This window comes from Lucilia cuprina, chromosome 6 (assembly GCF_022045245.1).
Source record: "Lucilia cuprina isolate Lc7/37 chromosome 6, ASM2204524v1, whole genome shotgun sequence".
Taxonomy (NCBI): domain Eukaryota; kingdom Metazoa; phylum Arthropoda; class Insecta; order Diptera; family Calliphoridae; genus Lucilia; species Lucilia cuprina.
This window is the reverse complement of record NC_060954.1, coordinates 64,351,478-64,363,414: the sequence shown is the minus strand read 5'-3', so window position 1 is coordinate 64,363,414 and position 11,937 is coordinate 64,351,478. Positions and strand designations below refer to the sequence as shown.

The 11,937-nt window shown below is 27.3% G+C and overlaps 1 protein-coding gene and 1 long non-coding RNA gene across 2 annotated transcripts in view; one reads left to right on the top strand and one right to left on the bottom strand.

Moving 5' to 3' along the window:
- Positions 1-2,786: 2,786 nt before the first annotated feature.
- On the bottom strand, positions 2,787-10,632 carry LOC124420526. The gene is made up of 3 exons (XR_006941244.1): positions 10,414-10,632; positions 10,222-10,338; positions 2,787-3,194 (listed from the first exon to the last, which is right to left on the bottom strand). It is a non-coding gene; the product is annotated as an uncharacterized LOC124420526 (long non-coding RNA).
- LOC124420525 (transcription factor grauzone-like) overlaps positions 4,083-11,937 on the top strand; it is a 14,614-nt gene continuing 6,759 nt past the window's right edge. The window contains exons 1-2 of the mRNA XM_046953568.1: positions 4,083-4,303; positions 10,237-11,042. Coding sequence (XP_046809524.1) covers positions 4,193-4,303; positions 10,237-11,042 — 917 coding nt within the window. The 5' untranslated portion in view covers positions 4,083-4,192. The remainder of the gene's footprint in view (positions 4,304-10,236; positions 11,043-11,937) is intronic.

Sequence of the window (11,937 nt, the reverse complement as noted above, 5' to 3'; positions counted from 1 at the left end):
TATTTTTTTTAATTTAATATTTTAATTTAATTTAATATTTAATTTAATATTTTTATGGGCATCAAACTATTTAATACAAATATTTTGTCATTAATCCATACGAAACTTTTAATTAGAATGATGTCAGCACGTTAGATCTTTATGAGGAATAACTCGGGCGACCAATGGCTAACGCCTTTTAAGCTACGTATATAAAAACATGTTTATTGCAAAGCACAATTATGCCTATAAATCTCGTTGAAATGTAGTAACGCATATTAATAATGTATATTAATTAATGTAGTATAGGGTAACAAGAAATCTACTTATAGTAATATCTTCTTTATGTAAACGAACTAAAACACAGTTTAGGTAATTTATGTCATTCCAAACTAGGTATATTAATGCTATGTATAAACTTGTATATATATAGGGAATAAAATAATTTTATGGAGATATTTTCCATTTTACTATTAAGTGATAATTTTTTCTTTATCAAAAATATGCAAATAAAGCAGGAGTTTAAATAACTCATTGTTAGTTAAAATGTAACCATATAATTTTCAGTATTCCTAAGTTCATTAATTTTGTTTTATTTTAATCATAAGTATTTAATTTTTTTTTTCGTATAGTGTAAAAGTAATCAATACCCTAATATATTATGAAAAACATGTAAATTTCTAAGTGATTGCATACATATGTAGATACATGTGTAGGTATATTAATTTGTAAGACATTACATAAAGACTGCTGTGATTAAATAAAATATGTTTAAATTATAAAAATGTTATGTAATTAAATTATTTAACTTTTAATGTCTCTTAATAAAAACAAATTAACTTTTAAATCTCAAAAATACTTGTTATTTTTTACGAAACTAACAAACCCGATAACAATGCAAGTAATATTAGAACTGATTACAAATGTGCTTACTCGACTTTCCCGTATGAAGTCATTATGATTTGATAATTACCTTTAACCTATTAGATATGGGTACAAGTTTTTTTACATTCCTCCATAAGAAATCGCTTTAACACTGATTTTAACGAACAGTAGAAATTTTTTACTTTAACATCGAGATAACTCCATTGATTTTCAATTGGAAAAATGTCAAGGCTTTCTTCGTTGTCCTGGTCGAAGTGTCAGTTGTTTCTAACAGTATGCTTCTACTTCCAGAAGAACAATTTAGAATTCAAAATATCCAAATAACCCTTCTGGTCCATAAAATATTCTATTAAGTCTGTTCAGTTTTCCCAAATAGACCCTCAAACCAGTATTCAAACTCCACCTGTTTTTTATATATATTGATAGGTGCTTCCCATTAGGTTTTCGCAACACGCAGGCATGAACATGTGAATAGTGAACATCGGTAAGAAAAATCTATGGTTTTATAGCAGTTAACAAGTTTTAAGCTAGTTTGTTTTATTTTTTGACTCAAAGGTTACTTAAGGAACCATATTTAAAAGAAAAAAATTAAAGTGTACAAGTTTGGATCTTTTGTTTTTATACCCTTCACCTTCGTGAGAAGGGTCATTATATGAGTTTGCCATTCCGTTTGTAATTTCTATAAAATAATTTTCCGACCCTATAAAGTATATATATTCTGGATACTTATAGATAGCGGAGTCGATTAAGCCATGTCTGTCTGTCTGTTGAAATCAATTTTCTGAAGACTCTAGATATCTTCGAGATCCAAATCTTCAATAATTCTGTCAGACATGCTTTCGAGAAGTTTCCTATTGAAAATCAGCAAAAATTTACTTAACAAATTTTAAAAAAAGCATAAAAACAACAACAAGGAGATAAAGCAGTAATATGTTGGTAATACAGCTCATATTTGTTTGAGGAAAATGGTTATGAACTGTATTAAATATGGATATTAGACAACAATCGTTATGAAATTTTGAACAAATGAGTTTTATATAACCATGGCCCGATTCAGCGCTGTTCTCTAAGTTAAAAAACTGTTGGTCTGTGTTGCCTTTAAGTACTTCTCATTGTTCAATGATTTTATAATTCAATGTGCAATATTTTAATATATACAAAAAGTACGTATAATTTGAAGGAAAATTGGGAAATAATCTCCATCTTATAAATTTTCATTTAATTAGTTCTCCACTATATATAATTACGAAAGATTTCTCATGATTCATATTATGTTATGAACGAAAAATACCAAAAATTTCTCTCTTATAAGTTATTATTCAATCAGGGCCGTGTAGATTAAATAGTGTAATTTGCTAAATACTTCTTGTTTAAATCTATATAGGTATCACAGATAAAACTTAAACGATATAATTCTATTGCTTTTTTCAAGATAAATCTAGTTAAAAAAATTACCTAACTGTTTAACCGGATTTGGTTCTAATTAAAGACTAACAAAAAATATATAATACCGGACAAAAATATATTTTGTATTCCTACTTACGTATGTGGCATTATGGAAATCCTTTCGCATACTTTACTTATCATATGAATTCACAAAACAATGACTGTGATCTATGTATATTTATTATGCCTCTTGACGCGTGCCCAAAGAATCAGCCCTTCTCAATTAATTATGTATGTTAAGTGGACTTACCTTCATCTTCGAGACTTATACGGCTTACTCCGCTTTTTAGATTTTTTCAGAGAATTCTCCCGGCTATTCGATCGCTAAACCCAAGCGTTAGTCAAGGACAATTCCCGAATGAACCCCAATGAGATGCAGTTTAATGAGCAAATAGTCAATGAATCGTTGGTTTGAGTAGTTGATAATGATGACAAAATGCCAGAATACAGAATCCCTTATTTTTTATTTATTTATTTATTCAATATAGCAATACAAAGCCTTAAAGGCCAAAATATAAATATGTATTACTTAGTAATAAAAACCCTGAGTTTACAAAAGGACTTAAAACTTATAATTAAAAGTTACAATACAAATCACATAATTGGCTCACCAGCCATAAGTTCAAATTTCTAAATAAAATAATATAGAAAACGTAGTAATTCATAAATAAAAGTAATTCACAAATAAAATTCTAGCAAAAATTTCCGTCATCAACAATGAATTTATCGAAACTTTTTATTAAATTAATTTATTTCAATTATTTGTAATAACGGCATTAATTACTCAACAACATAAAAACGCCCAAATACTTTAAAAGAACACAAAAATGTGTGTTTTAACAGAAACTCACCACACGACATATTTAAACATCTTTTAGGGTTTGCTGAAATATTAAAAGTTTGTTTTGTTAACAGGTATATAGAATCCAGTGTACACTAAACAGGTATATGCAATCGAACAGCTGATAATTTTTTTGTTTTCTTATTTGCATACCTTCTCTGTCAAAATATGTTTTTGTTTATTTGAAACAAAATAAAATTTGTTTCAGGTCCTCTGCCAATTCCTCTGTAACATTTACCAATAGCATCCACCTTAATATAAGTATATAAACATGCATATCCCTTAAAATTCCATTTAAAATCACTGCATGTTTTTTGAAATAAAATTAAAAAATTTTTAAAAGACAAACATCAAAAAATATTTTAATTTATTTTGACATTGAGCTCAAAAAAAAATCAAAATACATGTTGTTTTTGTATTGTTGTAGTGATGCATATACCTGTTTAGTGTACCCTGATAGAATCCTTCTTTTTCCAGTGGCAATATTTTTTATCGGTGATGTCAACTTATGCTAGGAAAGAAACCCGCTAAGAAACACATATATATGGTTGACTCAAACGGTATTTTTTAGATCGCATATATACTCATCCAAGTTGGGCCTTTGACCCAAATAGACTTAAAACGGGTCTTGACAAATATTTTTTTGGCTCCCTTGCTAGTAAAATTAATAATATAAAGAAATACACCGAGTTTTCATATTTTTGTGGTCTTGCAAACACACAGATGTAAATTTTGTACAATACAATATAAATATACAAAAATTCAATATATTTGTGTAAACATCAACATTTTTGGATTTTTGGTCAAGCAAACTGCCTATGTGTTTGATATATTTTAGTTTAGGAGATATAAGGTTACCTTTTCTAAATTTGCGGTTTTTTATAATCGCTAATTGCGAAAAAGAAAAGGAGCTAAATTGGCATCCTTCTTTTATCAAGTTAAAGTTTTTTCAAGTAAATATTAATTAAACTTTAACAAAAGGTAAAATAATAAATAGTTCGGAGTTTTTAATTAAAAAAAATCCAAAAAATAAGGAATAACATGATTTGTCGAATGTGCTTAAATAAAGTAAATGATTTTATTAATATTTTTCATGAAATTGATAGTCAACACAACATATCCGAAGTGGTCGCTAAATATTTTTGGTTTAAGGTAATTATAATAAAATTAAGTAAAATGATGTAGATTGGATAGATGAAAAAGTATTTATTAATTCAGAGGAACTCGTTTGCAAAATGTTTAAATTTTGTTTTATAAAAAATTATAAAAAGCGTGTAGACTTAAGAAGGTCCATCAAAGTTATCGCATTTTTACCTTTTTTAATATAAATAAATTTGACTTGTTTTCGATTTTAAGATTAATGAGTAATTAATCATATTATTGATTGGAATACTCTGTACATTGTGTTTTTGATGACCAATAGATACACTGTACATTATTTTAGATGGCCAATTTTACTGTTACTACTTCTATATATGTTGCATTTAAATATATGTTGCATTTCGGGCACATCATTGTGATATATTTTAAATAACGCGCAATTTTAATTAATACGAGGGTACAACTTCGAGATAAATTTTAAATATTTTAAAATACTTCTGCTGCTTAAACAATGCCAAGTTTAATGTCAACAGAACAAGAAACGTTTTCCATTTTGCGATCCTGTGCCTTTTTCAAATAACTTCAAAACTTTAAAGATGAACATTTGAAAAATATTTTGAAACACTTTTATTGCTCACAAAATGCCAAAAGTTCGAATAATAGTTCTTCGAGTAATCGAGGAACATTTTTTGTTTTTCTTCGAGTGAAAAAAACTTTCCAATACCTATAGAATAAAGAATAATTCGAACAATGTTTGTCCATAATTTATTATAATATTGAACAAAGAAAATAAACTAAATAAAATGATCTGTTATAATGGAAATAAATCTTTTACTACTTTTTGCAATTTATAAAAATTTATACCTATTTTGCAATGTTAAAGGTATAATGCTTCATGTATAGAAGTGACTCTATTTAGTTTTTGAATGCTAGCAACATATTTATGTAGAATTTAGTATTATTAGCCGGTCCTCAAATCTTCAAAATAATCTACAAACATTTGGTTCCTTAAAAATTTCTACATTTCGAAATTTATTGCCATTCGCGCTTTTCTAAGCCTGTTATCTGCATTATAGCAATTTAGAGGGAACCTTATATATACATATTTGTTCAATATTTTAACACTCTAACTCGTACTATCGTGTTTTCTATAGATAGGCAGGCGGATGGACGGCTATATCGTTTTATTTACATACATATATCATTATAAAAGCCTCAGCTTCCACTAATTTATAAAATTAAATCGACTACTAGAATAAAAAAATATTGTAAGTTTTTATTCGAATAATTTTAAACACGAATAATTAAAGTTTCATGTCAACAGAACAAGCCCCACAGAAAATTTTTACCTTACTATATTGATATTGTGTTATTTATTTTGTATTCGAAAGTGCTTTCAACTTACATCCTGGCTTACTTTACAAAGGGTATGGCCGCTTAAATATGACACACTAACTGGCCGCTTAAAAATTACACACTAACTGATCCTCGGGAATTTTTAATAACTTTTACATTTTTCAACCAATTTTTGTGTTTTTTATCTTTTTGTAACGCTAATTCTGAGTACATTATGATTCTTTGACAATAAAATGCAAAACAAATTGTTTAATGACAAAACTTTTATGAAAACTGGAAAAATTGCATATTTTCCCCTTGTAAATACATCTTCAAACTTCAGAGCCGTTGCGGCACCAGTTAACGTTATCCTATTAACCTAATTTTTTGCACGACTTATTTTTATAACCCATAGAACAATTCTAGGGGGGGGGGGGCGGCCTGTAGGATAAAATTTTTTTCTTCATACAAGCTTGGAGCACTCCAATATACATACATATATATTTTAAATTATTATTTATATTTTATATTGTCAGGATAAAAATATGTCAAAATAACTTTTAAAAATAAAAACAACACAAACTATTTTAAAACTTTCTTGGTTGATTGACAACAAATTTGACACATTAGGGTAGGAATATTTGTAAATGTGCTCCTTTGAAATTTTGAAGTCTTTTTAAAGGAAACACGGTCACGAAATAAAATACAATAAAAGAGATTTTCTACAAGGGGGTAAATATGGGCCTATCTTTATAAATGTTGGTAGAGGAATTTGCGTTTACTTCAAAGTTGTTTTTGTAGAATTTAATCGTGTTATTAGTGTTTACAACTGAATTTTGACCTTCAAGTCGTTTTCTAATGGGGGTTTGTTTGGGGGTCAAATGAGGCCCGATTATTACAAAAATATTAGTGTCATTTAAAGTTCTATAAATGTATACTTCCCCACTATAGTGGTGTAGGGTAAAAAAAGTGATGTTCGATTCATACAATTCTTTATAAAATTCGTTTTAGTTACATACATATTTATTTGTTTTGTCTGTTTTTTGTCAAACATAATATTTTTATGTTGTCTATAGTTTGGTTTTGTCAAAATGAAATTTCTAAAATTAAAAAATAACATATGATTATTAAAGAATTATATTTTATATTACTACTCATTGATCTCAGGTATTTATTATTATTATGTAATATTGTTATTTTGGCCGCGAAGGCTTAGTATTACAAAATAAATGAATAAATAAATAAATAAACATAGAAAAGAAATAATTTTTGTGTATTTCACAATATTACCTATAAAACCGTCGTTACATTTAGCTTGTATCTTCATTAATTAATACATACTTAAAATTTATTTTTTTTGCTTTGAAAACACAAATGTAGTTCTTTTAGATAAAAAAATATTTATCGTTTACAAAAAATAAAACTGTTTCAGGCTATTTAAACGACATGTCAAAAATTTCAAATAAAATTAAAAATATTATAGTGTAAATACAAATTATAATACAACTCATAGACAAAATGAAAATTTACGTTTTTTCTTTGTATTTTTTCAAATTAAAGTTTCATTTTATTTCAAATCTAATAGTGTAAAAGCAAAATATATTTTCAATTTGATTTTTGGTTAATCATACTAATTTTCATTTTATTTTCTTTTGGCAGTAGGAAATAAAAATCTAACGACTTCTCTCATAGTGTGTACGCAGCTTTAACGGTATAAAAATGACGAAAAATAAAAAAACGTGTTGTATGTGTAAGAAAGGTAAATTTTCTTCATATTTTCGCGAAAAAATTTTGAAAGATTCGGTCTTTCCCCAGTGTGTTGAATTCACATAAAACTCGTCTGCATAAAGAGGAATATGTTATTGTTGTGAAACAATGTCATAGTCCAAATTCTTATAATTCTTTGTAAAATACCCTAACTATAATTAAAAACAAACAATTTTGATTGGTATTGATGAAAATGTTCCAAGATTCTTTTTACATTTTTCTCGATTTTGAGAGTTTTTTTTTTTTTTTGAGTTCACACCTACAGTAAATGGTTATTTCCAAAGAAAAAATTGTCCAAAAATGTTCTGATAGCTTTTCTTCGTTTTATCAAAAAAATCTATTTTAATTTTTTTAATGTGCCTTTTTTCAAAATTCTTTCAAAATAAAACTCATACAATTTCCTTTTAGGTATTTATAGTCCCGTATAATAAACATGATTTAGTTCAAGAATATGTTTTTCATATAAATTTATTTTTAATGGATCCCACTCGCATTCCATTATGGAACTATAAAGACCTTAATATAAATTGTATAAGCTTTCTTTGAGCATTCATTTTCATTTGATTACAATTGGTTTTAATTAAAAAAGGATATTATATTTTCAAAAAAGCAAAAAGTAACACATTTATTTTCTAAAAACAATCATTATAATTATTGTTCACTACATTTTTTGGATATTTTTGTTATTTCAGTTCTTATTTAAGGTGAAGTTAAATAAGTGCAAAAATTATGCCATTTCAATATACACTTAAACCTCTTAAACCTCGCACAAAACGATACACTAGCTCCATATAAAATATAGTAATTGAGATAAAAATGCGCACTATTTCAAATTATTCCATCCAAAGTCATACAAAATCGCATAAAAAAATCAACAAACATTTAATTCTTTACTGAAACTATTAAAAAATGATGAAAAATAAAGGTAACACAATACAAATTCCAAATAATGAAGTATATGTACAAAATTTTTTAAAAATAAAAAATAATATTTCTTTGTGTACAAAGGATTTGAACAATACTTTATATATCCGAACCGGAATCGGTAAAAAATTAGTAGTTGTACTTTGTTGAGAAATTTTTTTGGATGTATGTGGACCAACATTTTTCTCAAAATTATTTTTGCTAAAAAAAATTTAGAATTTTGAAACCGCACTAATTCAAATTCGCATAAAACGAGGTTTGAGTGTATATTTGGATTAATAATATTAACAAATTTTATGAAAATTGTACCTGTTGGAATATAATTACTTTATAATAATATATTTTTTACACAATATCTTTGAAAAAATCCGAAATCTTGAAATTTGGGCCGATTGGCTTCGGCAATAAAAAGTAGAACAGTTTTTCTCATTTCTACGAAATTTTTTCCTCTTTAGATACCGGATTTTGGATCTGACGGTCATTGGACATTCCAAATTACACATTAGAAGTTGAAACTCTTTCGAAAAGAATTGTTATTTTGAAATTAATGGGATATGTTTGGATTTGGCTATTTTGAACACAGTACGTTCGAATACTCCGATTTCTTAAGACTTACAACATATACTTGACAATTTTAATTTAAACAGGTTTTTTCAAATCCTCCGGGTTTAAAGTTTAAAAAATGCTAATAATACAGATAGAATGTACAGATTCCTAGCTTTCATTTGATACCAATATTAGCATTATAAAATACATATAAATATTTGTTTGTAGTCCTTTAAACTTTAAAATCCCTTTATAAGCACATAAAAATCGGAGTACGCAATTCTATAAGTGGAATCTATTTTCACATGCTTATCAACTTTTCATGTGTGAATGCTTATTTCAAAATTGTTACAGGGTGCATATGAAGAAAATTATTGTTAAAAGCAACAATAACATCTAGTTTCCTTTTATTCGAATAACCGAATAATTTTTAATTATCCGATTATTAAGCGGCTAACGTAAAACCTTAAATAATAATTTGTCAAATAAACCGACTAAGACAAAAACCCGAATAATTGAATACCCTACTAAATAGTCTGTGTAATTATTTCCGGGTATATAACAATAGTTTTAATTAATGAATATTATTAATTTTGCATTTAACACGGAACACTATAATCTTTTAAAAATGGCAATGGACAGAAATGGATTGCAATTATAGTAAAGAAAAAAATACTATAGAAATAATGATTATAATGAACAAAGAAGGGTTATTATTAAATACCCGATCTCCGGGGTATGTTTGTATATTCTTAGAGTAGGAAATGACTCATTCTTTAGTTATAGGGTCACACGTCGTCGTCTTGGCTTTGAATAATCTTTACCATCTTTTATGATGGAATATTATTCTTGGTTCCATAACTATATTATTTTTTTTTATAATTTGAGTAAAAAATACTTTTGTTTTTGTTACAATGGTAAAAAGTAAAATTTTTGCTCAAGCCACATACTCGCAAGGAATCCAGAAACAACAGTTAAGATATTTATATCCTACACCACTATAGTGGGGGTTTGTAACACACAAATAATGATCCATCGATTCAGAATCATTTTTTGAGTCGATTAATACATGTCAATTTGATGCAATTTAGACCAAGCATGTTCTTTGTTACAGGGACCAAGCCTATTGAAAAAGGGCCCCCATACAACCGTACCTCCCGATTTGGGCTTTTTATGCTATAATTACGTCAAATATACTATTGCCTCTCTAAAAATTTGCACAAATAAGTTGTATACAAGTTTAAATGACACTGCAGATTTTCGTAATGATCGGCCCCTAGCCCACATATTCAAACCATATTCAAAATTTTTAAATACACTCATGGTATGGTCGGCCATGCCCGACTTGACTTTCTTACTTGTTTTTCTACTATGATTTGGTGTATAAGTGTACTTACATATTTTTTTTTTAGCCAAAAGAGGATGACCCAGTATCGACAGTTATTTGTAAAAATTGTTGTCTCAAACTATATAATTTTCATGAATTTTATAAGATGGTATATAACGCTCACAGACTATGGAAAAATGGAGAAAATACTAATTGTGATTATTCTATAAATAAACTTAAGGAATATTGTTCTTTAACTTACAAAAGTGAAACTTGCAAGAATATTTACGAAATGGGAGAATTACCATTTTTCATTCCACAAAAGGACGTTGAAGAGAGAAATGCCACAACAACAGATCGAGATATCCTTTCGGATAATTTAGTTTGCAATGAGATCGAGCAGGAAACGAATTTATCTTTTAGCGAAATTGTTGTTGAAAGAAATGATGGAAATAAAAGAGAAGAAAATACGAAAATAAATGAATCTATGTTATCAAATGAAAATAAAATGTCACAAAAATCGTGTAGGCGTCAAAATATAATATCTAAATCATTAAAAAATGTTATTGTAAACAACATTGAAACTCCTTCGGAAAAGAGGAGAGGTCGTCCAAAAAAAGAGAAAGGCTTAATGAAGCTAAAAAAAAGTTCAAGCGAACAAGAAGCATATAAAGCTAAAATAATAGAGTATGACGCTGAAATTGCAAAGTACATGTCATTATACTGTGATATTTGTAATAACAAGTCAGAAAATTTTCCTGCTTTAAGAATTCATATGCGTGAAAGTCACAACATTAAGGAGGGATATGTGAATTGCTGTGACAAAAAGTTTAATAAAAGAGCCCTTCTTTTGTATCACATACGACAACATCTAAACCCCAGTTATTATAGGTAAGTTTTTTACGAATACATATTAAACATTATATTTTTGAGGAAGCTTCGTTTTGAGCTGCAAGAAAACATGACAGTTAATGACAGCAAGAAAACATGGCGGTTATAGTTTTTTTATTCGATAAATCATTAAATCGGAACATAAAACTTATAATATTAGATTTCATTAGAAATACAAGTAACGATATTTATTAGATCCTTTGAATGTCAAAAAAGAATGAAAAATCTCCCAAGTGCTTAATAAAATTCGAGGAAACTTTTAGGTGGATATAATGTACTAAAGTGCATTTAAAAGAATTTAGCCCAATTTTCATATTTATGTGCCACACGTAATGTTATTTGCTTATGCAAATAAATTTTGACGAAACTCTCTTAAGTTGTCATAAGTTTTAATGTATTCGCTGTTACTTATGCTTTACGTCTAATTTTTGAGGACCAAATATATGGCTTCACGATATTTATTTATATATCTGTTATTATACAATTATAACTGAGCCCAAAGGCATATCTGAACGAATTCTATTAAACAAGTTCTTCAAACTAGTTTAATAGAAATAAAAAATAAATGTTGTAGGATGAATATTGATTATTTCATTGCCTTTTTGTCTTTTTCAGATTTTCAAAGTTAAAAGAAAATTTTAAACTTTTAATTTTAAAGCATATTTTGTAAGTTTAAAGTGCATTTGTATGACTTACCAAGGCAGAAAATTAACAATTCTTCCTACTGATTTTACTTGGTTATGGTTGTATCATTATACAAAACAAAAAGATGGAATTTGGTATGATTACACTAAGGAGTGAGATCGAAAAATTCTTAACATACATATATGTTTATAAAAAAGAAACCACTAAACTTACAGCTTTATTTTTTTTTTATTTGATTCAAATTATTATT